Raw genomic sequence first — 27,292 nt, 5'->3', positions numbered from 1 at the left:
TCTGCTCCTCCCCCTAAAGCCATCTGGGGAGCAGCTCCCGTCTGGACTATCCCAGTCCAGAATGACAGGCTTCTGCCACCGGCCTGTCTCTGGCCAGGCAGCTGAAGGAGCAGGTAGGGCAGGAAGCAGAAGCCAGTGACCCAGGGTCCCCTGGTGGCCAGTGTCCATGGAGCCCCACTCTCAGCTTGCCAATGACCTCCAGCCAGGTTTCCTGGCTCCCAAGCTCCACTCTGTGGATAGGGGCAGGGCAACACTGCCTGCTGACCAGCTGCCCAGCTGACATGGACAAGGCTCCCACCTCAGCCCTGGGCCGGCTCTGAGGACAGGCTCAGTGCCATGGGGTGAGTGTCCACTTGGCCACTGTCTCTCCAGATACAGGCAGTTCTGGATTAGACATGGCACAAACGAGGAGGGGCCTGGGTCCCAGGAAGCTGATCCCAGCAGAGCCAGGCTGTTCCTCCTAAGGGCTGGCTGCTGTGCCCACCACATGGCCTCTCCCACTAGGGCCTCTGGGGCACGCCACCCACCGTGGTCTCCCTCTGAGGAGGGGTGAGTTGGGAAGCTGGAGCTGGGCTCCCTGCCGGCGTGGGCTGAGTCTTTCCGCGTCCTCCTGAGTGAGCTGTAATGGCAGAGCAGCCATGGAGACAGGGAGAGCTGAGTGCGACAGCTCTGTCCTCAAACCCCCGGGTTTGAGGCCTCAGAAAACTCCACTCCCTAACTCTTGAAGGGACTCAGGCATGGGAAGACACAGGCCAAAGGGAAGAAAAGGTTGCTCCTGACTCAGCCCAAAGCAGCCAGTGGGGTCTGGTCTCCCTCTTCAGTCCTGCCTCCTTCCTACAGGCAGACGGACTTGGGGGGGTGGGGGGCCCACAGGCAGGCCTGTGTGGAACTGAGGGTGCTGGGCTCAGAGCCTTGTCCCCCAGCCCAGCATCCCATTGGCAACAGTCCACAGGGGCTTGAACCAGGGTCTCTCTCAGGGTGACCCCACTATGGCAATCTCACAGGCAGTGTCCTCCACATGGTCTAGAAGTCACAAACAGGTCACCGTGCAGGTGCCCGCTGGCACACTAACATGCCCTAGAAGAGGAGACGGGCTGGACACCTGTGGAGGCAGGATGGCTAGAAGATGTACTCCACCCTCGTCCAAGGGGCTGCCACACACACCCAGGGGAGCCCCTGGGCACAAGGTGGATGGCCTCTCCCCTTCGTCTCTTCCTCCTTTTCCTGCCGGCGGGGATGCAGCCATGCTGGCTAGAGCTCCCACAGTCACCACCCTGGACCATAAGTCCATGGGACCACGAGCCCCATGTCCAGGATAGTGGAGCAACAAGATGGAAGGGGCCGTGACCCGACAGTCACGGAGGTGCCCTGTCAGTCCTATACTCCTCACCTCCGAACCATGGTGTGTGAGAAAGAAACGTCTCTATCGTTCAATCCACTCTTTTGGGTTTCTGACCACTCTCGCATAGCTGCTACACTGTGCCCCATACTTGACTCTTCCCCTTCAAATGCTTCACAACCCTCACAACTCTCCCTTTCCTGGGCTCCCTGCCCCAGTCTGGGTCCCTCGGTGCTCCCCAAACCCTCCACTCTGTGGGCAGAACAACTCTACTAGGACGTGGATTTGGGCAGGTCACTCCCAGCAAAACCCTCCACCCTCAGGAAGGCACACAGGCCAGTTCCACACAGGCCTGCCTGTGGGCCCCCCAGCCCCCAAGTCCACATCTGGTTCTTCGGTGTGCAGTGGGCCCCTGGGGGTCTGTCCCTTGCCTGCTGCTCTGGCCTCATTGGCCAAGCCCCACCTGCCCACTGGGAATGCAGACACTTTTCCACCCCTCCAGGCCTTTGACAAGCTGCATCCTCTGCCTCACAGTGACACCCTCCCACTCATGAAGGCCACCTCATTGTCCAAGGCCAGCTCGGATGTCTCGTCTCTGGGCTGCTCCAGCCTGTTCACACCCGTCTTCACCAGAGAGATGAACACATTCCCCAAATGCTCACCTCCTCCCCTGGCCCCAGACCCAATGCGCAGCCACTGCTGGAACCCCAGAGACCCCAAGGGTGCTTAGCTGGGGGCCGTGTTGTGATGAGAAACCAGGGCCTAGGCAAAACCGGCGGGAGGCTGCCCAGCCGTGCCAGGCCGGCCTTACCTTTGCCGGTGGCTTCGTCCCCTCCCAGCTGCGTGCATCCATGGAAGGGGGGACCTGGTAGATGTCATGGCCTATCCCAGCGGAAGGTGGCACCTGGTAAATGTCCTGGGCGGGGCTGCCAGGCCCTGGTGGCACCTGGTAAAGGTCTGGGGCTGGGCTGGGAAATGGGTGATGGGGCATCTGCTTCGAGAACGTGGATGTCTGCTTGGCCGGGGGAGACTGGAACTGTGGGCTGGGCCCAGGGGCTTGGTAGAGGCCTTGCTGAGTCTTGCTGGGGGTGGGTACCAGGTAGACGCTGTCGGGCTGGGGCTGGTACGTGGCAGGCAGCATGGGAGTGTACTGGGTGGCGGGGACGTGCAGGCCAGGCTGGGGCAGGGCTGAGGCAGTGGGTGGGCCGGGGCCGGGCCCTGCCGGCTTCTTGTCATGCATGCCCACCAGGATCTTGAGGCGGTTCCCAGGCACGATGCCTTGGCGTCCGTGCAGCGAGCAGAGCCACCAGCCATCCAGGCCCTGTGTGTCCCGCTCCAGCACCGTCATGATGTCACCCTTGCGGAAAGAGAGCTCATCCGGGGACTCGGCCACGTTGTCATAGAGGGCTTTGGCCAGCACATTCTAGGGAGAGAGGACACAGGTGGGTATGAGAGCAAGAGGGTATGCACCAGGGCTTGGTAGGCCGCCCAGCTCCCGCCCCTTCAGGACTGGGGAGGCGTCTGGCCTTGGCACTGAGAAAGGAACCAAGTAGGGTTTGGCAAGATCCTGGCGCCTCCTCCCCCACCGTCCCCGGCAGAAAGGCCCAGTTGACCTTGGTGTTTTTTTCAAGCGAGCCCAGAGAGCACCTCAAAATCCTCTTGACCGTAGCTACCACCTACACTCCAGGGATGGCACTCAAGATACTCTTAAAAACCACCCCCAAAGTCGCACTACAACCTGGACCACCACTGGGGAAATTGGCGATAATGACAGTAATGGCCACCACATTCTGGGAAGAAAACAGGATGCACACCCTCCCTGCTCCAACTCATCGGTCCTGCTGCCCTGCCAGTGTAATCAGCCAAGAGGAAAACACGAGAGAGAAGGGGGGAGGGGACACACAGGGACAAACGGTCATCATCTGCAGACCATATGAGCACCTACGTAAAAATCCAACAAACTAGAAGAATCAATAACTGATGAGAAATGTCATAGAAAAGACATCGCACAATAACAACAAAAGCTACGAGCTCTCCAGGAATTAATCAAGCAAAGACTGCATGAGACCTCAGAGAAGAAAACGCTTACATTCAGACAAAGGGCTCAAGGAAACCCAAATAAAGGGGAAAACGTACCAAGTTCATGGTGGGATGACTCAGCACTGTAAAAAGCCAATGTGTCCGAGCTTACTTAATAAGCTACAATAAAGGGCCGGCCCCGTGGCTTAGCGGTTAAGTGCGTGCGCTCCGATGCTGGCAGCCCGGGTTCGGATCCCGGGTGTGCACCGACGCACCGCTTCTCTGGCCATGCTGAGGCCACATCCCACATACAGCAACTAGAAAGATGTGCAGCTATGACATACAACTATCTACTGGGGCTTTGGGGGAAAAATAAATAAATAAATAAATAAAATTAAATAAATAAATAAATAAATAAAAAATAAACTACAATAAAAATGCCAGCAGGACTTTTTCTTTTTTTTGAGCAATTTGACCAAAGAAAAAGAGACCTTCTAGAATTAAATGGAGGACTAGAGGTCCATGAACAAGCAGGTCAATTCTGTCAATGACAGGCAAAGGAGCACTCACCTTCCCAGGCGCAAGGACGCGCCACACTCCACATCAGTGAGCAGCACAGGGACTCAGGGCCGGGCCAGGGCTCAGAAGGGGCCCCGCTCTATGGGAACTCGGTACCACCCGGCAAGGGGAAGGATAAGACCTTACCAAAGATGACAGCAGGAAAACTCACTCACTGGAGGAAGAAAAACCAACTTGGACACTTGCCTCACGTTATAACCAAAGAGCAACGAAAGACCTAAATGCAAAAGGTACAACTCTAGAGCTGATAAAAGAAAAAATAGTGGGAGAATATCTTTGTCACCTTGAGGTGGGAAAAAATTATAAAACAAAAGCCCAAAAACCCCAAAAGTACAAAACGTAAGGTAACAACAACAAAAATAAATAGATGGATTCAACCTCATGAAAATGAACAGTTTCTGTTGGATGGGGAACAACACAAAGCTGACAGGGTGACAGGTCACCAAATGACAAGAGAGTGATTAATCTAGAATCTGGAGATGCTCCTAAAAATTAGCAAGGAAAAGACAAGAACACCAACAGAAAGCCAACAAAACATAGAGTGAGTTCTCCGGAGGGGAAAACCGAATGGCCAAGACCTCCACAAAGGATGCTCAGGGTTCCAGCCGGCAAACAGGACACACACATCTGTGACTCTGCTCTGTGCTCCAGCAGGTGTCCAGGTATCTGGTGAGGAATGTCAGCCACGCCCACCTGAGTTAGAAGAACAAACAGGAGACCTACAGCCCAGAACCCTTTACGTAAATGTTACAAATGTCTATAAAACAAGTCTACGTATTTTTCACAGACACTCATCCAAGGACAGATTCCAGACACATTACATTAGCATGGGTGCTTCTGGAAGAGGGACGGGAATGAGACAGGCATCAGGAATGAATGGGGAAAATACAGCAAAACGAGAAAGGGGTCTCATACAGATTGAGCACGGCCAAAGAGCAGCACCCCCAGCCTGCTCTTTACTCCTGTAATTCTCATAGCTACCCCAGAAGTGGGCACTGCTATGGGGCTCCCTTAGTCAGCAAACCCTCCTGGAGCAGGGATGCACACTCCATGGGGCCACAGCTCTGGCAGACACCGAGCAGCAGGCCCAGAACCCCACTGGGAGAGAGACCCCAGGCGGGGAGGGGCCTCTGTGTTTTCAGTCCTTGGCCCCTGCTGCCACTGCCCACCTTGGACAGGTGCCAGGCTCAGGTTGGGCCGAGAGATATCACACAGGGTCCCCAGCTGGAGGGCCAAGGTCAATTCCTGCAGAAGGCAGGAGCAAGGAGGCACCTGGCTGAGAGAAGGCCAGGGCTGCCTTGGCCTCCTAGGGCAGCAAGAGGCCCCAGCTGCCCAGAGAGCTCGGCATGGCTCAGCAAGAGCACAGGCCTCACACAGGAGAGAAGCCAGGTCCGCGGAGAGGACAGTGCCAGGCAAGCTGGGCTCCAGCCCCACCAGCCAAGCCTCAGCTCTGGTTGCCCTCCTCTGAGTCTCCTGGGGTCTGAGGACACAGAGCCTGGTCTAGACCCCTGATTTGGAAATGGGACCTGGGTTCTGGCCACCCACTGGCTGTGTGACCTACCCCGCCCGGGCCCGAGTCTCATCCCGTCCCCTAGACTCCATCTCCAAGGAATCAAGCAGGAGCTGGAATTCCAAGCAGAAAGAAGGGCCACGCCTCCCTTGGACAGAAATAGGAAGTGGGAGCCTGGGTCCTGAGGGCAGAAAGGAGTAGGGGTGAGGCCTCAGCCAAGTCCAGGAGGGCCCACCTTCCTCCCTCCAGACCAGCATCCGGGGCCAGAAAGTGCGCCTCTGACCTCCGTCTCCCCTGCCTGCTATACTGAGAATTAGGGAAGAGGACCAAGCATCACCAATGAGGACAGTGGCCCAGGAGGGAGGCCTGGGCAGGCAGCAGTGCTCCAGGCCCCAGGACTGCACTCTCAGACCCTGGAGAGAATCAGTGGGGAGCCCATTTCTCCAGAGCAGCTCAGAGCCTCCAGCCCCAGAAAGGGCCAGAGGCTAGAATGTTGGAGGCCAAGAGGGGCAAGGCCCAGGGGAGAAGCCAGTCCAGACAGGCAGCTCCCGGAGAGCAGAGCAGGCGGATTCACCCCAGTACCAAGGTGAGCACCAGGGCAGACTCCTTCAGAACTGCTGGGTGCTGCACACCATGATTACGACAGAATTGTAAATGCACTGCAGCGTAAATTATGCCTCAATAAAGCGTCACTCAAACTTAAAAAATGGGAGAGGGTAAGAATGACAGTGTTAATGCTTAAGACAAAGGGGGATGCTTTCTCTTCCTGTTTTTCAGAATTTTTCAATTTGTATTTAATGAGCATTTCTGGGCTTTGGGGTTGAAACATACACATCCTGAAAAAGAAAATAGTGGACTATCTCCTAGGCTCCAAGGCAGGATGGGACAGAGAAGGCTGAAGCAGATTCAGAGGCCAGAGCCCCGGGAGGAGCAGGCAGGGGCGGGGGCTGCCCTGCAGCCCACCGGCGCTCATGGCTATCCCCAAGCTGCCTGCAAGAAAAGCATTTCCCAAATATGGTCTGCTGCCTGCCTCAGGGAATCACATCCTGTCAGGGGGCGGGACCCCCGGCCCACCCACTCCCAGTGACCCCAGAATACAGAGCCACCCCGCTGGGTCCCCCAGCCCCTACCCTAGTGACCACAGGAAGTGCCAGCAGAGTGAGTCACAGGAAAATTCCCCTCCGGCCCAGTCAGAGGGGGCGGGGTACAGACAGAGGGGACTGCCCCTCTGCAGGCCCCTCACCTCTTGGGAGGAGGGCAGCCCAGGGAAGGCTGGCAGAGGGGCCTCAGCCAGGCCCTAGAGGGCAGGGCTGGGCATTCAGGGAGGCTGCGGGGCTGGAGGTCTCTGCTGAGGGCAAGGCCCAGCGGGCGGGGTTGGGGGGGCAAGGGTCTACTGGGACCCAGGAGACCTACTGGGGCCTCCTGTGCCCAGGTGGTCAGCCCCCACCTCCTCCTCATGAGCTCCCTGAGCAGTCAAGGCCAACTATGGCCGCAACTGTATAGTCTGGGGTGGCCTGGAGCCAGGTTGGGAAGCACCTCTTGGGCCGGGCACATGGTCCCAGGTGCCTGGCACCAGGAGCTCCTCCGCCTGCGTCAGCTGGTACCCCCACCCAGAGCCCTAGACGCAGTCTTTCCGCAGCCCAGCCCTTGAGTCCTGGGCACTGCTGGAGCCAGAGTGCTCCAGCTGGCCCAGTACCTGCCCCTTTGGGGCTCTAAGCTTCCCCACCTGCTCCCAAGAGACGTTCCTCCTCCTTTCTCTCTTGAGTCACTCAGCAGCAGCCAAGACCAGACCTGGGCCTGGCTCTCCCTCTGGGTGAGCCATGCTGGGTGACCTTGGGCAAGTCCTTTAGCCTCTTTGAGCATCCAGATGCCCTGGGCTAAGGTGACAGTCCTGGTTTCACAGGATGGTTCTTTTGTTTAACAAAAGATTCACCCAGCTCTTGCTCTCTGCCAGGTGCTGAGCCAGGCTCTGCAAGATGGTGTAGGCCTAGCTCGACCAGGCCCCTGCCCGCATGAGTCTTACATTCCAGCGGGGCAGGCAGACACCAAACAACTCGCTAGGACAGGGGAAAAAGTGGGGTGCCAAAAATAATGTGAGACAGGGCCACTACACATAGGGTGGTCAGGGATGGCCTCCCCAAGGAGGTGACACTTCAGTTGACCAATGAAGAATGAAAACCAGGCAACCATGAAACAAGCTGGGGAAGAGCATGTGGGTAGAGGACCAGGCACGAGCCACAGTGCCCAAGCTGGGAGAGGCCGGAGGGGAGATCGGGTTGTGGCCCCCAAGCGGCAGGTAGGCCGGGGCCAGTCACACTGCAGGATGCCATGGAGTGATGCATGGAGACCTCAGGTAATGTCATCCAAATGGTGACATCTCATGGTAGGATAAGCCCAGCTAGGGCAAAGCATGAGCACTCCTGCTCTGGACACGCTCCCAGGACCCAGTTCCTTGCCCCCAACTTGGAAGAGGGGCCAGCCCCCACAAAGCCTGGCTTTCCAGCCTCTCTCACTGCTGGGCCAATCAGTTGCTTCTCCCCAAGCTCGCAAAGGGGCACTGCTGTGACCTCTCAGAGGGGCACCCCACCAGGGCGCCACTGCAGTCCAGACAGCGGCTGCCAGCCATCTGTGTCTAAGGCCCCACAGAGACTGCTGCCTGACTTGCCTCAAGTCTCTAGCCACCTCATTTCTGCCTCTAGGAAACCTCCCGCTGTCCTCCTTTATGACATGACTCTGGTGTCACCCCTCCAGGAAGGCTTCTGTGTCCCTCCTAGGGCGCCCACTCCCCGTTACTCCCACCTCAAAGTGCTGACCTACACGTCTTGTTACTGCCTACTTCATGCCCCCCAACCCTGAGCATCCAGGACAGGAGGGGCCTGTCTCCTCCAGCATGGAATCTCTGGGCATACACGCACCAGGCCTGGTCCAGAATGGGCACCGGGCATGTGGCTGCTGAAGGGGTGGGCTCAGGCAGAAGCCCTCCTTGTGCAAGGTGGTGTCCTGCCCTCCCTGGGAGCAGCATAGCCACGCCTGAGGAAGCCAGGAAGACCTTTGGGGGCTTGCTGACCCCAGAGGGAGGGGGCAAAGGAGACCCCCCCCAGCCCGATGCTAACACTCCCCAGGCAGTGGCCTGCCAGCCAGGGCCGCTCAGAACAACACCCTGGTTGTTGCACATGGGAGCCAAGAGGGCTGCCCCCCGGCCCTGCCTGGCTCTGAGAATGGCCCTCATTGTGTCCCAGGGCCCTCTGGGCGCCAGACCCACAATGGCCAGGCGGGCCCTCGGACGTGGAGCAGCCGGGTCTTGGCCACCAATGGGCACGCATCTGGGAGAACCGCAGCCCTCTGACGGGTATTTGAGTCTCCCCCTTGGCTCCGCCGGCTCTGGGTATCCCTAAACCCCAACTCTGGGGGAGGGTGCTACCTGGTGGCTGGGAATGGTGAGGGGAGAGACATGATCAACAGGTTCACAACGGTAACAACAATGACAAGTGCTGACTGTGTCAGAGGCAGGGCTCTGTCACTTACTTCAACCGTCTCTTTTAATCCTATGGGGCACGATGACTACCTCCATCTTACAGACGTGGAACCTGAGGGTGCAGAACAGTTACCTGACTTGCCAGGGTCACAGTCAGGAAGCAGCAGAGGCAGATCTGGAAGGCTCCTGCTTAGGTTCATGGAAGCCAGGAGTGGAAACTTCACAGGCCGTTTCCATCTCTCCTTGTCCCCCACCCCAACACACACCCACACCCCAGCCCCAAACACAGAGCATCACACACAGCAGTCATTGGAGAAACACTAGTTTCCTTCATCCCAGAGCCATCTCAAACTCGGGCCAAGTTTATTTCTGGGGTATTCTGTTTTCTTGTCCCAAGGAGCCCCCGGTGGTCAATGGACACAGGCCCAGTGTGTGTGTGCTCAACTGGCAGTCTGCACCCACAATGCCTGCTCACTCATGCCCCAGGAGTACCCCCGAGGGTTAGCAGCCCCGGGGCCCACTGGCCAGGGTCCTGGCCATCCCCTCACCCTGCCTCACAGGCTCCGGTGGGCCTCTGAGGGCAGCACCTCTGCCCTGCCCACACATCCCCATGCCCTCATCCTGGGCAGAACTCCAGGATCAGCCAGCATTAGCATCACTAATACTCCCAGGGACAACTGAGTGGCCAGGGTCTGGGCTTAAGGCCTCAGTGCTCAGCTGGCAGGGAGCAAGAGCATGGGCGAGGCCCCCATTCCAGAGCCATCCCAGGAGTGTCTGAGGATCAGAGGACAGAGCAGGGGCCCCATGCTTGACACTCAACAGCCAGAGGACAAGTCTGTAGAATGAAGGACTAAAAACCCATCTGTGGTGGCCACTGCCAGTAGCTCCCTCAAACAAGCAAAAGCCATGGCCCAGCCTTGGCTGCAGCAGCAATAGCAGGTGCCTTTGTATCCAGGGCCAGCTCGGGGCCAGAAGCAGGCCCCTGCCCCAACCCCTGCCAGGGCATCCCAAGTACTGTCCCTGGGAGGCTGGGCAAAGGAGGAGAGGTGGCATGGGGAGGGGCCTCCTGCTGTAGGACATGGCATCTGCAGCCCCCAACACACCACGGATGGTGGGAACAGGCAGGCCTGGGGCCAGAGCACCAAGGAACCCGTGTGGGCAGTGTGAGGGCAGAACTCTCTGCTCTCTAGCCCATTCCAGGTGCTGGCAGCTTGGGAATGGTCCCCAACCCCCTGAGAACGCTCAACACCGCCACCCAGCCCGGAGAATCAACCCAGGTTGGGGAATTGACCCAGAATGGCAGCCCCCAGACCCGCGCGCTTGACCACCCATCACTCTCCTCTTCTGTCCCCGGGCCCTGCTCGGACGATTTGTAAGATTCTCCAGTGGACTGGCTCATTCACTCTCTGGATTTGGTCTCTTGGCAGAGGCTGACCTTTACTTCAGGGACAGCACCAGGCCCAGAATAGGGGTCATCCCCCTGCCCCAGATTTGTCATCATGGAGGAGCAGAGGCAGAAAAGGGCCCAGGTGGGACAGCAGGGACTTCACTCCTTACAAGGCCTTGGTTTCTCCACCTTGACATCTAAAGCCCCCTACAGCTCTGCCACTCTCCAATCCTAAATAACTTGCAGCAGCCCTAAAGCAGCACCATCTGCCTGAGCAGAAATGGAGGGAGACACAATGGCACAAAAAGTGGGGTTCTCAAGATCAAAAAAAGTACCAAACCCCTGATTTCCGGGATGCACAATGGAGATGGGACCCTGCCCCTCCACGCTCTGAGCTGCTTCCACCCCAGGCCAGTACTTTGCCCCATTCCTCACTTAGAGGTGGAAAGGAGTTAGGGCAGCAAGACAGAGGAGGAGCCAGAGCCCTTCCCCAGTGCTAGAGGTCCAGAAGAGGGGGCTGACAGAGGGCCCAGCCCCACCCCCTTGGAGGAAGACCACCCTGCAGCCCCTTATTTGGGGGACCTAAGGATCCAGAGAAAGAGGAGCTTGCCCAATGTCTTTGCTGGAGAAGCATCCCTATCATTCCTATCCTACACCCCACCCTCCAAGTCTGACTCCAACCCTGCCCCTCAGCCCTCCGAGAAGCCTCCTGGGGAGCATATCTCACCTGCTGGCTGGTTCTGTTGTGGGCTCCTTGGGGGTAGGGGAGGGAGTTCTCCAGGCCCCAGAGAAAAGGGTGATGGGACCTCCTAAAAAAACAGTGGATGCTAGGAGGGGGCACAAAGGCACAGAGGGACCCTACCCAGTAGAGCATGACAGCACCCCAAGGACCAGAGCACCCCCAATCCGGGGTGGGGAGCACATGTGAAGCAGAGCATGGGGCCACACCAGGAGACTAAGTTCTAGATCCAGTTCTGTGAGCATAAGTACCCGTCTCTCGCTGTGCTTCAGTCTCCTCATCCGTACCATCCGTATGACTGGTGGGGAGAGTGGCTGTCACAAGCACTTTCCAGCTCAAACAGGAGGCCCTAGTGGCACTGCCCTTACTTCAATCCCTTGCCCAGGCCTGGGGAAATGGTGCCAGCCCACAGCGCTCACGCCCTACTCAGCACAGTCATGGCCAGAGGCTCCAGTTCTCCTCCCAGAGCCCAGAATGACCGTCCTGGCAGAACCTTGAGCTGCCCTGCCCTGCCTCTATCCAGCTCCCACTGGGTTCCTTCCTTGCCCAGGGCAAGGGGTGGTGCATGCTAGCACCAGGAAGGCATGCCAGCAGCTCCTCCCCGACCTCCCTTACCAGCAGGCTCCACCTGTGCCTGGGCCCCGGTCCTGCTCCTCCCGGCCCCCAGCACACACCCTCTCTTCTAGGCCTGTCAGCCCTGCCATCTCTCCACCCCACCATCAGCGCCCCACCCAGGAAAGGAAACGGTCACCAGAGGGCATGTCCCCTAGCCCAGGGGGATGAGGACCATCTCCCGGCCTAGCTGAAATCTGCAAGAAAGCAAGGAAGCCACAGCAAACTTGGAGAGTGCCTCCCAGCCTAGACTCTTCTTCACGGTAAGGGTGCAGGAAAGGAAACTCCGTGTTCTCAAGACGCAGCCGCTGCCCCTAGTGTGGGATCCGAGACTCCAACATCTCCTCAGGCTCTGACCCGCCCACAATCCCCAACCATCCCCAGCCCTCAACAAATATCAGCTTCTCCAGCTCTCTCCACCGAGGCCCTGGGCTCTGCCTCGCGCAGCAGCAGCAATGCGGAGCAGGGAGCCCAGGCCGCGGACACTGGAGCGGCAGCCCTGCCCCTACTCCAGCTCCGCGCGGTGCCGCCATGGACTCCCGCCGCCAGAATCCGGCTCCTACCGCCGTTTCTGCAACCAGGGTAGGTAAAGGCTGAGAGGCGCCTGCCCCCGGTCCGGGAATCCAGCGCGGGCGGGCCGGGAGTGAATCATTAACCGGCCCGGGACTGGCGCTCCCGCTGCGCTGACATCTCGGCGGACGCCACACACTTGCTCGCCCAGCCCTCAACTCCTAGCCTAAGGGCGGGGGCAGCCCCCACTCCAAAACACACAAATGGACCGATGGATCGACCACCACTCCGCTTCCTGGAAGTTCACGCCTCCTGGAAGTTCACAGTCCGGGGACCTCGGACCCCTCTCAGTAGCTGAGGAAACTGAGACTCCGGGGCAGGACTCGCAGGCCCAAGGTCACCCAGCAGACGGCGGCCGGCAGGGGGAGAGCGGGCTTCCCGCCAGCAACTTTCCCGGATCCAGGAACTTTCCTGCCGGCCAGAGGCCCCTGACTCCGGCCCTTCCAACCCAGCCCGGGGCGCGCAGGCTCTGGGATCCTCCGCAGTCCTCGCCTCCGGACGCCCGGGCCAGGGCGGGAGGGGGGTTCCAGGACCTCGGACCCCGGCCGGTCGCGCCCCCGCGGAGGCTCCAGTGGCCAGTGGTTCCCAGGACCCGCAGGTCCGGCAGGAAATGCCACTTGCTTAACTCTTTCCCGCCTGGCCCCCCCCGGGCGCCGGCAGGGCAGCCGCCTCGAAGCTGGTACGCGGACCCCGCCCCGGCCGCCGGAGCGGACCCGGGCCCGCCTGTCACACTCACCAGGTAGTTCATCGTGCCCGGCCCGGGGGTCCCAGCTCCCCGCAGGGGCGCACACGCAGCTGCCTGCGCCGCCCGCTCTCGGGGCACCGAGCACGCCCAAGCCGCCCCAGTCCCGGTCCGGCCGCCTCAGCCCCACGCCTGCCACTGCCGCCACCCGCCACCGTCGCCGCCCGCAGCCGCCCCCAGCCCCGCGCTCCGCCCGCCGCCGCGGTCCGGGCCGGCTCCCGGCATGCCCGGCCGCGCGCGCCCATTGGCCGCCGCGGCTCCCCATGCAAATGAGCCGCTGGCCCGGGGAGCGCGGGCAGGCGGGCACGCGCCGTCCACTTGGACCGCCCCTCCCGTCCCCCACCCCACCCCCAACACCCCCAGCACAAAGCTCTAGGCGCCAGCCTGATGCCAGGCTTCGAGCCCAGTATGCGGGATATCTCCTTTTCTCCAAATGCACGTCCCAGCCCTCCACCATGGGCGAGAATGCGCCCCTCCTCAAAGGCCTAAGCCAACGCCCCCTCTTCTGGGAAGACTGCCGGGATTGCACTCCTCCTTCAGCCCCACAGAGGCCCGGGCCTCGAGTTGACTTCTGCCTTCCCTGCCCACCAACCCCCGGGGATTCTGCGGGTGAGCAGCCGTCCGACTCAAATCTGAATCTGCAGGGAAGAGGCATGCCCTAGCCGGCAAAAGGCTAATTATAAGGACCACCACACCGACTCCGGTCGAGCCTACCGTGTAAGAGCCCGGGGAAATGAAGATTCGAGGCAGGGATGTTGGGGACTCCAACTGGTCGCCATAATCCAGGGGACGCAGAGCAGGGGCTCATCCTATTCTACCAGACATGTGCCCAGTGGCTCCAGGCCACCGAGGGACAAGGGGCTCGCCGGCTTCTACCCTTCACTGAATTGAATCCAGCCTCTCTGAAGCATCCCCCATGGTCTCCGTTCTGCCCTATGAGCTCTGCGCCTCCCCACAATCCCTCAGTCAGCCCCTTCCAGGCCTAACACCTGTGCCCACTCCCCAACAACTCCTCTGTTTCAGAGACATGGGTGGGGGAGGTGATAGCGGGCACTGAGGGGGAAGGAAGAACCACCACAGGGAGACTGAGTGGAGAGCACCTTGGTTCTCCTGAGTCCCCCTGCCCTAGGCTGCAGGTCAGTGACTATCACCCCATACAGCAGAACCAGGGTGTGCCAGAGTCCTTGAGCATGGCCCAGGCTTGCAAGTGGTCTGCAGTGAGATCTAGGATGGAACCTGCTCCAGAATGGGACAGTTTGGTGCCTCATCTCTGGGATTCTCAGACAGTCACCATCCTGGGCCACTTGCTGAGCATGTGGACACCGTCAGGCAGCTTGCAATGCCAGGGAAGCAGTGGGGCAGACCCAGCTTCGCCCAGCAGAGAACCCTCAGGCATGGCCTATAAAACACACACAAGCCCAGGGGTCAGCCCGGTGGTGCAAGCGGTTAAGTGCGCGCGCTCCGCTGCGGCGGCTCATGGTTCGCTGGTTTGGATACCCGGCGCATGCCAACACATCACTTGGCAAGCCATGCTGTGGCGGCATCCCATGTAAAGTGGAGGAAGATGGGTATGGATGTTAGCCCAGGGCCAGTCTTCTTCAGCGAGAAAAAAAAAAAAAAGAGGATTGGCAGATGTTAGCACAGGGCTGATCTTCCTCACAAAAAAAAAAAAGAAAAACACACACAAGCCCAAGGTGGACCCCTCCACCTGACAACCAGGACTCAGCCGACTAGCCAGGTGTGCCACCTCAGGCAGGCCCTCTCCCATCTGTAAAACGAAGGGGCTGGACTAGGGCAGCCCGACTGGTTATAGGTCCCCTTGAGAGCTTGTTAAAAACCTGATTTCTGGGTCCTACCCCTCCAGGAAAAACCGGGTATGGGGGACCTGGACATCTGCATTTCCTCAAAGCTTTCCGGGGAACCACTGGACACAGCTCACAGCATAGGGGTGGGTAAGAAGCAGTGGGATTTGGACACAGTGTGACCCAGAGTCCCCAAGAAGGAATGGGACAACTAGCTGCCACCCTATGCCCTCCCCAAGACTGGCCCCCTTGTCACTCTCAAAACCTGTCACCTTCCCCACAGAAGAGGAGCCAGCTCTCAGTGAAACACTACCTAGGGCATCCCCTCCTGCCTGTTCCCAATAGCTGTGCCCCAAACTCAGGTAGGAAGCTGTGGGCCTGGCCCCTCCTAAACCCTGACCCTGTCCTCAGCCTGGCACGCACCCCAGGCTCCAAGGGAGCAGATCGAAACCAGCTGGGTCATGTATGAGTATCTGTCTGCTGTGCTGGGGGCTGGAGGGCGTCCTCAGGTTTTCCCTGGGTCTCCACTCCTGTGGGGAGAGGGGTGGGGACCAGGCCTCACAGCTAGGCAGTGCCCTGCTGGCAGGGCTCTAGGCAGAAGGTCTCTGCAGGGATGGGCGGTGACACAAAAGGCCTGGCCCTCTACAGGTTGGCCCTATTCCCTCTTAGCTGGCCTTGAGAAACAGGAGGCGGCTGGCTGGGACCAAGGGAATGGGAGACCCTCCCGTTTCTCCCGCTGGATTAAAGCACCCTGGGGGCGGGGCTGCTTGTGTGGGCGGGCAGGCGGGGGAGGGGAACCCAGATCAGGCAAAGGCATTTCAAAAATTTGCTCCTTTTCCACTTAAACTCCCTTCCCCCCCAAGCCTGTGCCTTCCAGAATGGCATTTCCGCTTTGTAATCAAGGCCCCAGGATCTGTGCCCCACTGTGCTGGAAGGGGGGATAGTTGGAGGGGAAGAGGAACGCCCCCTCCTAGGGTGGATATGGGAGGGGCACCCACTAGGCAGGCTCTGGCTGGGGTATATAGGGGAGTGGGGTGTATGGGGGAGCAGAGTGTATGCAGACCAGAGTGTATCGGTCTGCATGTATCGCGGTACCGCGCACTCATTTCACGACCACAGTGATCCTGCAAAACAGGCTTCATGATTAGCCCCATTTTACAGATGAAGAGGGTGAGAACCAGTTTACAGACACTTGCCCCATCCCACAGACTCCCAGCCACAGAAGGGAGAGAGCAGGCGGCTGGGGAAGGGACAGTGGAGCTGCTGGACCACAGTCCACCCTGACTGCCCTGTGCACCTTCAGCACAGGGCAGGAAGTGGAGTCCAGGACAGGGGCACTCGGGCTTGGAAAGCCAAAGAGCCTATCATACTCAGAGACCTCAAAGAACAGGCAGCTGAGACCCAAGCACCCCCTAAACATAACTGAGTTCAGATCTGGGGCACCCCCAGCCCCACACTGAGGTTCAACCCCACACGGGGTGCAGGGGAATGTGCGGGCAAGAAGGAGAGAGGCCACTGATGAGGATGAGCCTGGAGAAGGTGTTGTAGGATGGAGAGGGCAGGAGCACTGCCCAAGCGCCAGCACTCTCCCAGACCACTGTCAGTTACCCCCAGGAGCGGCCTGGCACCTCCAGCCAGGCTGAGGATGAGCTCACAGGCTGGTGGGGCATGTCACCAACCCCTCCCCTGAGGCCTGGAGTAGCTGTCTGTGCAGGGAACATGGGGGGCCCAGCACACGGGGACACTGGTTCCCATCTGTCCATTCAGTGTGCACTGGGGTGAAGGCTGCTGCCAGACCCTAAGTGGGGAGACGAGCTTGGGAGCCGGCTCCCACTCTCTGGGCTTTTTGAGTCTAATGCTTCAGGTCAGACCCACTGCACGGAAAAACTATTCTTGCTTCAGGCCCAACAATGTCTACTGCAGCATTTATAACAGCAAAAGCCGGGTACATAACCTAAATGCCCAGCTCTTGGGGACTGGTTAGGCAAACCACAGCCTCTCAATGGAGCACTGTGCAGCTATTAAGATGGCCACTTTCAGAGACCAAAATCATGCAAGAACATGTTGATGACCATGGGAAGTGAAAAGAGCAGGCTAAAATGGCTTGCGCAGTGTGACTGCAGGCAGCCCCTCTCCCCTCCTAAAGCCTCAGCTTTCCCAGCAGCACAAGAGGATGGCTGGATGGGTCAGCTGACAGCTGGCCGGCTCTGGGAGCAGCAGCAGGAAAGGATTTCCTGAGGCCGGAGGTGAGCGCTGCCAGCCCCAGGGACAGGAAGAAGTGATGTATCTGGAGGGCCAGGAGGAGTTGACGCCTTCCCCTTGGGCTGGCCAGGAGGAGTTGACGCCTTCCCCTTGGGCTGGCCACTCACGCTGGCAAGCTCAAAACCCGCTTGTGAGCTGGAGCCAGCCCTGCCTGGGCGAGCGTGTGGGGACCCCTGTGGATGGCCGGGAGAAGAGGTGAGCCTGGCTGCATCAAGAACTGCTGTCACACAGAGGCCAGATGCCCCCACACCTGACGTCAGTCGGTCCTCACTGCCGCCTGAGGACCAGGGCGGAACTACCACTACCCAGGGGCTCAGAGAGGGGCAATGCTTTGCCAGGTCACACTTCCAGGTAGTGGCAGAGCTACAACCCATCCCACCCACCCAGCTACTGAAGCATGTCCCCACGGAAAAGCACTCAGGTGACCCCAGACCAAGCAGTGTGCACTCGTAGGGCAGGTCTTGGAGCTGTCAGCCATAAAGAGCCATCCTCTCCGAAGGTGGAGTGACCAATGGGGCAGTTCATTTGTCATTACAGTGGTGACTGACTGGGGAGGTGGGCGGGCCACACAGCCTGCAGCCAAATCCCTCCCCCAGTCACCTCCTCCCGGGGCAGGGAAGCTCTAGTCCTCAGCCTGCCATCCCTTCAGCAGCCCCCCAGGCCTGTCCCCAGAGACCTGGGTGCAAGGGCAGGGCCAGGACCACAGGTGTGGGCGTGGAGCTACCAGGTGCAGGAACATAGCCAGGGGTAGGGGAAGGGGTGCAGGCAGAGGGGACTGGCCTCCCAGATTCAGGCCTGGATCACCAGCAAATCCAGTGCCCCCCATCTTCCCGCAGCTACCCCCGCTCTAGCTCCTTCAAGGAACAAGAGCAGCACACTCTCCTAATTCTTTTTTTTTGGTGAGGAAGATCAGCCCTGAGCTAACATCGGTGCTAATCCTCCTCTTTTTGCTGAGGAAGACCGGCTCTGAGCTAACATGTATTGCCAATCCTCCTCCTTTTTTTTCTTCCCCAAAGCCCCAGTAGATTTGTACGTCATAGTTGCACATCCTTCTAGTTGCTGTATGTGGGACGCGGCCTCAGCATGGCCGGAGAAACAGTGCGTCGGTGCGCGCCTGGGATCCGAACCCTGGCTGCCAGTAGCGCAGCGCGCGCACTTAACCGCTAAGCCACGGGGCCGGCCCCTCTCCTAATTCTTTTAAGTGCTATTCTAATTTGAAAATTAAAGAGCAGCAGAGGCACCTGCAGCGAAGTGCCTGCTTCAGAGCAGGGCTCTGCTTCAGAGCAGGGCTCTGCTCACAGCAGGCCCAAGACTGGAGTAGGGTGAGCCCATCTGGGGCCCCCCACCACTTCCCATAGGCTCTTCACCCCACCCCCGGGCGCTGACCCAGGTGCCTGAGTCCCCCTTCCTCTTCTGCACCCCCTCTTCCACCTCCCCATCTCCCTCTGAAAACCACCACTCTCCCAGCAGGGCACCCCTCTGAAAGCTGGCAGGCAGGTGGGGGCCTGGACCAACAACCAAGTGGCCCCCTGTGAGCACTAAGAAGGTTGGGGCCTAGGTGCACTTTGCCCTTCCTGCTGGCACTGGGACAGCACTCCCTGCATCCTCACCCCGAAGCAGCCTCTCAGCACTGCCTGGGGGAGGACTGGGGCTGGCAGAAGAAATGGGGGAAGGGGAAGAAAGGGGCTCAGTCCCAGCTGGAGGAGAGGGGGGAGGAGGAAGGAGGAGCACAGGACAAGTCCCTGTCCTCAGAGAGAAAGCATAGCTGCTGGTGGCCGCCCAGTTCCGGCTGACAGCCTGGGCAGGCAGGGGCAAGGGTGTGGTCAAGAACCGCCCCAGCCATCCATCTGCTCTCACCTCTCCCCATGGCAACCAGCCCCAGCATATCAGGGCCATCGGAGGGGGGGCGACTTCACACGCCATCTGCTGCCCACCCCAGGCCTGCTTCTGCAGAAGCACAGGTGCCTAGACCCACAGAGACACAAAGAGGGGCAGAACAGTGCTGCCTAGCCTCTCAGCTGTGGTCGGCAGGCCAGGGGGCGAGTGGGGTCACAGAAGAGGACTCCGGGGGCTCTGGGGGCAGTGGAGTGAGAATACAGGAAGGAGAGGATACAGAGAAGGCAGACCCACGGCAGCCACTGGGAAAGCACTACTTTTTCTCCCTCCTTGGATCACCTGGCATCCCACCTGAGCCGGCTCCAGCCTGCAAAGAAAGGCTCCATTTGCCCCAGGGAACCCAGGCCCAAGTCCTCGCCCAGGCTGAACCTACAAGCACAGGAGCACAGACCGTTAATGATTCCAGCTGGCATGGGACCCTCAGCCCATCACTGCACCTTTCAGAGCCTCGGTCTGTGCATCTGTTAAGTGTAACCGCCAGCAGCCACCCTGCTCACCCTCAGGCCTGAGACCGCAGGCACATGAAGGCTGCGCGCAGCACCACCCTGGCACACACCAGCCCCGTGCCGGGCACTAGGGCACTCCCTCAGGCCTGCACCCCCTGCACGAGTGCCCTCCACTCAGCCCTCCCTGCTCTCCCAGCCCCTGCTCAGGTGTCCTGAGCTTCCCGGAGCCCCTGAACCACAGTGGGAACAAAACCTCTTGAGACTCTGGGGTAAAATCTTTCCATGAAGCTCTGGTGCCCCCAGATCCACTAGCCAATGCTGGGGGGTAGGCAGGGTCTGCCCTTGGCTGGTCATAGTGGGTGGGGAGTGGCTGGGTCTGGGGTCTACCACTGTACTTATTACAGTGTGATGGTCAGTCCTTTGGCACCTGCCCACTGAGCAGCAGCTGGGTGCTGTACTAGGACACTGCTGTGAAAACGTGTCCATGTCGCAGGGAACTTAGACTCCAGGGTGTGTGCATGGAGGGGGCACAAACTGACAAACATGGGAACATCTGTGGTGATAAGGGCTCTGAAGGAGAATAAAGCAGACAACAGAGGAATGGTGAGGGGCTATTTTATACCAGGTGCCTGGGGGGTCCTCTCTGAGGAAGTGGCATTTGAGCAGATGTGTGAATCTTTTGCTAAGGCTCATTATGCAGAAAAAAATAACAGTAAAGATTTGTAAAAAGCGCACAGGCCTGCCAACTCCCTTGGCGTGAAGAGGGAGCACAGAGGTGTTAGGGACACAGAGGGTGGCTCTCAAGCAACAACCCCCCACCCCCGGCTTCTTGAGTGGTGGGGTGTCTGCCAGGCTGGGAGCTCCCAGAGTTGAAGGGGGAGCAGCAAGGAGTGTCTGTGTGGTGTGGTGTCTTGAGGGGAGTAGGCAAAGAGGGGGAGCTCAAGAATCTATCTGGACCCAGGAGGGTGGAGGGATGCAATCAGCTTCCAGGACAGGCTTCACGCTCTCCTACCTCCTGATCTCCTAGAAGTCTCTCCCCACCAGGACCTGTGGAGTGAACAGGGGTGTGGGGAGAAACACAGGGACTCAAAAACCTAAGACGCTTCACCTCCCGGCAACTCAGGAAGAGGGAATTCAAACCCTAGACATCTGGGCAGGGCTGTGAACAGGCAGGCGGGTGGTCACACCACTTTCGGAACAAGTATGTAACTTTGGGGGGTCCAGCACTTGGGGGAGAGACAACTCTCTGGGCATGCCTCGAAGCACACATCATGGGAGATCAGGTTTTATAAACACTGAAATAGGGTATTACACCACCAGCACCAGCGCTCCAGTACTTAAAAATACACAGCATACAAACACTAGAGACAGAGACCCGTCAGTAGGAGAATGGATAACTACATACATTCACATTCGTAAATGGAACACTACTCAGCATGGCCACGAAGAAAGAACTATTGATACATATCACGTGGATGAAAATCTCAACACCATTGTGCCGAATGAAAGAAGCCAGACCCCAAAGAGTACATGCTTCCACTTATACAACATTCAACAACAGGCGAAACTAAGCCAACGTGGGAGAAATCAGAATGTGGGCCACCTTACAGGGTGGGGGACACCTGACTACAAGGGACACTTGCAAACTTTCTGAGACAAGGGACACATTCATTATCTTGCCTTGATTGATGGTTACATGCGGTCTACACTAGTCAACTGTACACCTAACATCTGTCCATCTCACTATATGTAAAATCTGCCTCAACAAGAGAGTCTCAACTGGTAAAAATAAAACAAAGCACAGAGGAAAAAATACATGGCATTAGGAATACCAAAGATAGGTATTGTAATCCTAAACCCACTGTGTCACCCTTTTTGCCCTGCCTGGCAGGGAGCTTATAGTTAAATGTGTATGCCTACCTTCCCCATACATTACATAGTTCTGGATCTTTTGATGATCCCAGACTATTTGTGTCTTTCACTATAAGCTGCTTCAAATCCTTCTTGGAAGTTGGTGGGGTTTATTTATTTATTTATTTATTTTCCCCCAAAGCCCCAGTAGATAGTTGTATGTTATAGTTGCACATCCTTCTAGTTGCTGTATGTGGGAGGCGGCCTCAGCAAGGCCGGAGAAGCGGTACGTCGGTGGGCGCCCGGGATCCGAACCCAGGCCGCCAGCAGCGGAGCGCACGCACTTAACTGCTAAGCCACGGGGCCGGCCCCGGAAGTTGGTGGGGTTTAAATAATAAATTAAAATTAGTGAAAAGCCCCCTCAGCCTCTAATCTCCCTTAGAGAAGGGATTATCTTAAGAGCAGAAACATGTGACCATCTCTCCTGCCAGAGCAGGCATCAACTGCCACTTCTACCAAGGTCCCCAATCTGTCCCCAGCTCTTTTTCTTTTTCTTGAAGAGAGGGAGACAATGGCCCAGCAAACAGGGACTAGGAGGGAGCCAAAGAAACAATGGGGATCAACTAGGATGCAGTCAAAGCAAACAGCTGTGGTCAAGGCAAGTCAAAGGCTGGGGAGGCAAGAGGACCACAGAGGGAGAAGGAGACAGGAGGGCAGGCACAGCTGACTGTAGGAAGCCCCATGCCCAGCCATGGGCAGTGGGGGTCAGCGGGTGCCACCCTCATAGCCTTGTGGCCCACCTGTCTCATCCACAGGCCTGAGCCCCCTCCATTAAGGTTCCAGGACCCGCCTCAGGGGTTCTCTCCTTCCGCTGAGGGCCCTGCCCGTCCCCTGCTGAGCAGGCTGCTGCAGACCACACCCGAGGACAGGCCTGCACTGCCTCAGTGGCTTCCACTACCTGTAACTCTGTACCCACTCCTGGGGGCACCCAGAGCAGAGCATCCACCCACACAGGGCACAGGGGGCCAGCTGGTGGCCCCACTAGAGGCCACTCTGTCAGTGGGGTGAGGACAAGTACCTGCCCATCCAAGGCTCAAGATGCAGGGGTCCCACAGGCAGGCCGGGGCAGGAGAGGGGCTGGGTCATCCCACCATTAAGGCCTTGGCGGGAACCACACTGACCACAAAGAAAGGGTCACTGGAGGCAGACTGGGCAGGCCACAGAGAATTGCCGGGGCAGGGGGCTGACCACCTCTCGCCAGGCTGGTTGTGCAGGAGCCAGGAATGGGTCTTAGCCACTGCATCAGCCAGCCGTAGCAGGATAAAGATAACAACCTCAACAACAGTGGCCGCTATGATTTATCAGCCTTACTAAGAGCTTTCTGCAACCCTCGCCAAGTTCTCACAAAACCCCAAGAGCTCGTACTGTTAACATCCCCATAACATAGACAAGGAAACAGGTTCAGAGAGGTCAGTAACTCGCTCAAGGTAGAGATGAGCCATCACCATGCATTCTAGAGCCCTTGCCCTCGACCCACCAACATGCTTCCCACCCCAAAGCAGTCTTTCTGGGAACCCCACTCAGGCCCCAAAAAGGCTTCCAAGACAGCAGCTCAGAAGCCAGGCTCTCTGCATAGGGACACCACCATGGGTCTGTGGGGGCTCCCCGGTGCTCCCGGGACCACATCCTCTGGAGGGCGGCCAGGGCAAGCTGGGGCAATGAGGTGGAGAGAGAGGGGCCAAGCAGGCCTGCACCGCCTGGGTCTACCCTGAGGAAGCCTGCAGTCTGCAAAGGGAGCCTGCCAGCAACCAAATAACCCACAATACACGCACAGTCACACATGGGGGTCCCAGAGGGCTTCCCAGGGCCATGCCCTCTACCTGAGCACTTGAGGGTGAGCAGGAGTGACTGGAGATCACTTCCTGCATAGGGAGGGCCAGGCGGAGCCACGGCCCGGTGGGACAAGGGTATGTGGCGGGAGGAGTGTGCCAGGCACTTTGGGGACTGAACTAAGGACTTTGGACTTGGACATGGCCTCTTCCCACTGTCCTCTTTTGAGCCTGTTCTACCAGGCCTCAGCTGCCCAGAGCCTGGCTGCCCAGGCCGGCGGCGAGCCCAGGGCAGAGGCATCCAGCTCCCTGGCCAGCTCTCCTAGCACAACACTGGCTGGCACAGAGTCAGGCACAAAGCGGGCCCCGGGATGCTGGTGGAGGTTCACTCAGGCGCCACGCCTGGGCCACTGATCTCCATTGCCCACTGCTGGGGCTGTGCAGGGCTAGACTCACCCTGCTGCAGAGCCCTGGGAAAGCTGCCTGGCCTCTCTGCACTCCCACTGCCTCATCTCCCAGGGGTGCCGAAGGGGTTACACAAACTCATGCTTGGAAAGCCACAAGCAGAGGGTCGGTCCCTCAGCGAGGTTGGCCTCTGTGGACGGCTCTACAGGCCACAGCCCCCACAATTAGAGAGGCCACGCAGGGCGACGCTCACTTTCAGGCTTTGGATCCTGCCCAACTTGGTTCCCACCCTGGCTCCATCTCTCAGTGGCTATGCAACCCTGGCAAGACACAGGTCCTCCCTGAGGCTGTGACGTCACACACCTCAGCACCTTCACTCCTTGAAAGGACCCGTCCCTCACTCAATAAAGGAGCAGAGGAGGGGCTGGAATGGCTGTGCCCATTTCACAGACAGGAAACAAGAGGCAGGAACAGACAGCAAGGAACTTCTGGCCTGATAGTGCCAGGGGACAGCCAGCATTTGTCACTCCTAAACACGGATCATGCCAATGCCCACCAGGGGTCTGAAGTGGGTGGCCCAGCCGTTTTCCTTTCGAATGCTTCCTGACTGCCCAGAGAGAAGAGACAGGCCTGGGGCGCCAGATGGTCATGCCCAAGAGGAAGGCAGATGTCAGAGAACAGCCAGGAAGTGCGTCTCCAGGTGCTGCGTGAGCACTGCCCTCAGCTCAGGGTAGAGGAAGGAGCACTGAGCAGGGAGTCAGGAGGAGCCTGTGTGCCCTCCCCTCTCTGGGCCCAAGACCTCCTGTGAGACCAGCTGATCCCTGGAGGGTACCCCTGTTCTAACACTCAGGAAGTCACTCCTGGCTCAACCGGGCCCATCCCAACCTCTTCTGTCCCTGCCATCACCTCCCATTCCATTCTGAAGCATCCTGTAATTTCTGTGGGCCAAAGTGCCTGCGTCAGCCCCATCCAGGAAAAGATTGCCCAAATGAACGGGTGTGCTTAAAACCCAATGTGTCCTGAGCACCATATGGGCAATCACCATTCTCGGTTCCAAGAGCAGGGCGTGGCGTGGAAGCCTCCAAGGGGCCTCACCACTCACCAGCACATGAAAGCAATTTTTCAAACATTTCACGGCTGCTCCAAAAATGAACTTCTCCTCCCAGCCCCATCAGCTCACACGCTGCCCAAGGTCGCAGGAGAGAGCCAGGATGATCTGACAGCCAGCCACGTAGGGGGCAGATGGTGAGACAGCCCCACCCCCACCCCCTGCAGAATCCCTGAGGGCTGTGGCTGCAGGTGGGAAGGTGGGCAGTGACTCGGAGTTGGCAATGGTGTGGACAGACCGAGCAGACATTGGCTGCAAGTCTCCACAGCAGTGCCTGTCTGTCCAAGTCACAGCCAGACCCTGGCCCTCCCGCCATCCCTCGCTTGTTACAGATGGGGCCACTGAGGCACACAGCCCAGGAAGGCTACCAAAGTCCTACAAGGCAAGGGGTCTGGTTGCCACCCCAGACTCCATGTCCAGATCTCTGCTGTGACTGGGGACAACCAAACCAATCAATGGCTGACCTCCCAAACTGAGGCCCGTCCAGGCTCTGATGTGGCCTCAGTCACATTCCCTGTTCACCACTGCCCTGGAGACCCAGGACCTCAAGCAGACTCAGGTGGTCCACCTTGTCCCTCCGGCCAGTGCCCACAGGGTCAGGGCAGGTCCTCGGACCAAAAGAGATCCAGAGTTTTGCAATAAAGCAGAGCAGGAGAGAAGAAGGGGTTGGCAGGCATTTTCTGCCTTCTTTCTTTCTTTCTAAAGATGAGGCAATTATGCTCTGAACCAGAACAGATGGGGGGGTCACATCGGCACGGTCTGGAAGCCCTAATTTCTTCATCTGTAACTCTGCATTACCGCTTCTGGAGGCAGGCAGGAGCCGGGATCTTTAATTCCATAATAACAATGCTTCGCACTTACACAGCATCTCTCCTCCAGTAATCTCCACACACTCTATGGTGGTTAATTAAGAAGCCACTGGCCCTGCCAGGAAGCCCCAACTGTCTGCTTCAACATAAGGATCAGGTTCCCTAGGTGAGGAGTAGTTCCAGAAACAAGGCCAGGTAGAGGGGCGCCCTGGCCCACCGCCCCCTGCTGTCAGAGGGAAAAGCCCCTAACTCAGCAGTGAAACAATGGCTAGCGGCCACAGCTTTCCAGCCTGCAGAGGGCGCCCCTTCCAGGCAGGATGCAGCGTTTCAGCCCCCACCTCAGTCTGTCCATCTGTAAAGCGGGCTGGGGCCTGGACCTGAGGCCTCCTGACAGGGGTAGCCAGGATCACTTGTTCCCCTCAGGAGGTGGGACCCAGATGCCTCCAGATGCTGGCCTAAGTGTGGAGCCAGGCCTGGGGGCTGCCCAAACCTGCCTGCTGGGCCAGGCAGAAGGGGTGTTAGGTGAGAAGAGAAGCCCCCTGGCTAAGAAGCAGGGAGGGGCCAGGCCCGGCGCCCTGGGGTTCAGCGGCAGAGGAAAACTTCCCGAGAAAGTGAGTGCATCAGCCGTCCTGGGTGGGGGGGTCTTGGGGAGCAGCATAGACCTCTCCCCACTAGGCCTGGCCATCCTGGTGGGGGAGGAGGTCCTGAGGGACTACACGGACTCCTGCCTGGCCCAGCTATCCCAGGGGTTCCCCGGGGGCCAACAAAGAACCTGCCAACCCAGCCTTCCCGGGGGGCTCCCTGAGAGAACAGCACGGAGCCCAGCCCGACCCGACTCTCTAGAGAGAGGATGAAAAGAAAGGCAGGGGCAGAGAGGCCGGCTTGGGGGAGACGCCCCCACCTGCCCGCATCCCCGGCCCGAGAAGGCCCAGGTGGGGCGCCCCCCAGCCCGGGAGCCCCAGCGGCATTAGGCCTTCAGCGCGCGGCGCGAGGTCGCAGGCCCGGCCGGGGGCAGCAGACCCCCGGGTGCCAGCCGGCGGTCGGTACTCACCGGCACAGACATCTTGGCCGCCGCTCCCGGGGCCCGGGCGGGCAGCGACGCCGGCAGGCTGGGGGCTCCGGTCCGCCGCGCAGCTCAGAGCCCCCGCGCGGGGTCCGGGGCTGTCCGGGTCCCCGCGGGCTCCCGCTGGCTCCCGGCGGCCGGACGGTCCGGCCGCTCCAGCAGCTCCAGCCCCCGCCGCGCATGCGCCGCCCCACGCCGCCCCTCCCCCTCCCGTCTCCTCCACCGGGGGCCGCGTTAAAGGCGAGGACCCTGGACCCCGGCAGTTTTCTGTCGGCCCAACGTGGCGAGGAGGCTGGGTCTACGCCCCTTACGCATCCTTCAAGGGCCACCTTGAGTCGCACCATCTCCTGTTCGCCCAACCGGTTCTGGAGACCAGAACCCCTACCCCCCGCTTTGCCCAGCCCAGGGTGCTGGGAGCCTGCCCTGTGGTCCTGGCCGGGCTCCCAGTCCCTGTGTCTGAAGGCGAATGCAGGTCAGCCGAACACGGCTCCTAGGAACCCTTCCCACTCCCTGGCTGAAAGCCCAGAGACCCCCGGTACTCCCAACGCAGCCCTGCCCAGAGTTCCTCTGCCTGCTCTGCGCTCCCCCCACTGCCCCTCCCCCAGGGATAGGGAGCTCCCGACTCCCTGGGAACAGCCTGACTCATTGTGGGGTCACCCTGACAGTTAGAGATGGACTGGCTTTTAGGGAGGATCCTGTCTCCTGGTAACCCCCACTCATCGGCCCACCCACAACCAAGCCGTCGCTGTGCCAGGGGCCAGCCCTCAGACACTGGAAGACAGGCATTAGCCGCCAGAGCTTTCCTTTCCCAAGGTTAAATATCCCCAATTTCTTCAGCTGTTCCACATC

General features: G+C 59.1%; 1 protein-coding gene across 4 annotated transcripts in view; it reads right to left on the bottom strand.

The window, feature by feature from the left end:
* Window positions 1–26,595, bottom strand: part of BCAR1 (BCAR1 scaffold protein, Cas family member) — a 41,271-nt gene extending 14,676 nt beyond the window's left edge. The window contains exons 1-2 of one of the 4 annotated variants that reach the window (XM_004437106.3): window positions 26,432–26,595; window positions 2,151–2,762 (exon numbers count right to left, since the gene is read on the bottom strand). In XM_004437106.3, the coding sequence (XP_004437163.1) occupies window positions 2,151–2,762; window positions 26,432–26,443 (624 nt within the window). In that variant the 5' untranslated portion in view covers window positions 26,444–26,595. Of the gene's footprint in view, window positions 1–2,150; window positions 2,763–4,515; window positions 4,607–11,036; window positions 11,663–12,966; window positions 13,134–26,431 lie in introns of those variants that run through there. The other 3 variants (XM_087419923.1, XM_087419922.1, XM_087419924.1) reach the window with 3 other exon arrangements.
* Window positions 26,596–27,292: the final 697 nt, after the last annotated feature.

The sequence above is a fragment of the Ceratotherium simum genome, chromosome 30 (genome assembly GCF_057802395.1).
Source record: "Ceratotherium simum simum isolate JZ-2026a chromosome 30, ASM5780239v1, whole genome shotgun sequence".
NCBI classification, from domain to species: domain Eukaryota; kingdom Metazoa; phylum Chordata; class Mammalia; order Perissodactyla; family Rhinocerotidae; genus Ceratotherium; species Ceratotherium simum.
The sequence above is the reverse complement of the archived record's forward strand: the minus strand, read 5'-3'. Positions and strand labels throughout refer to the sequence as shown.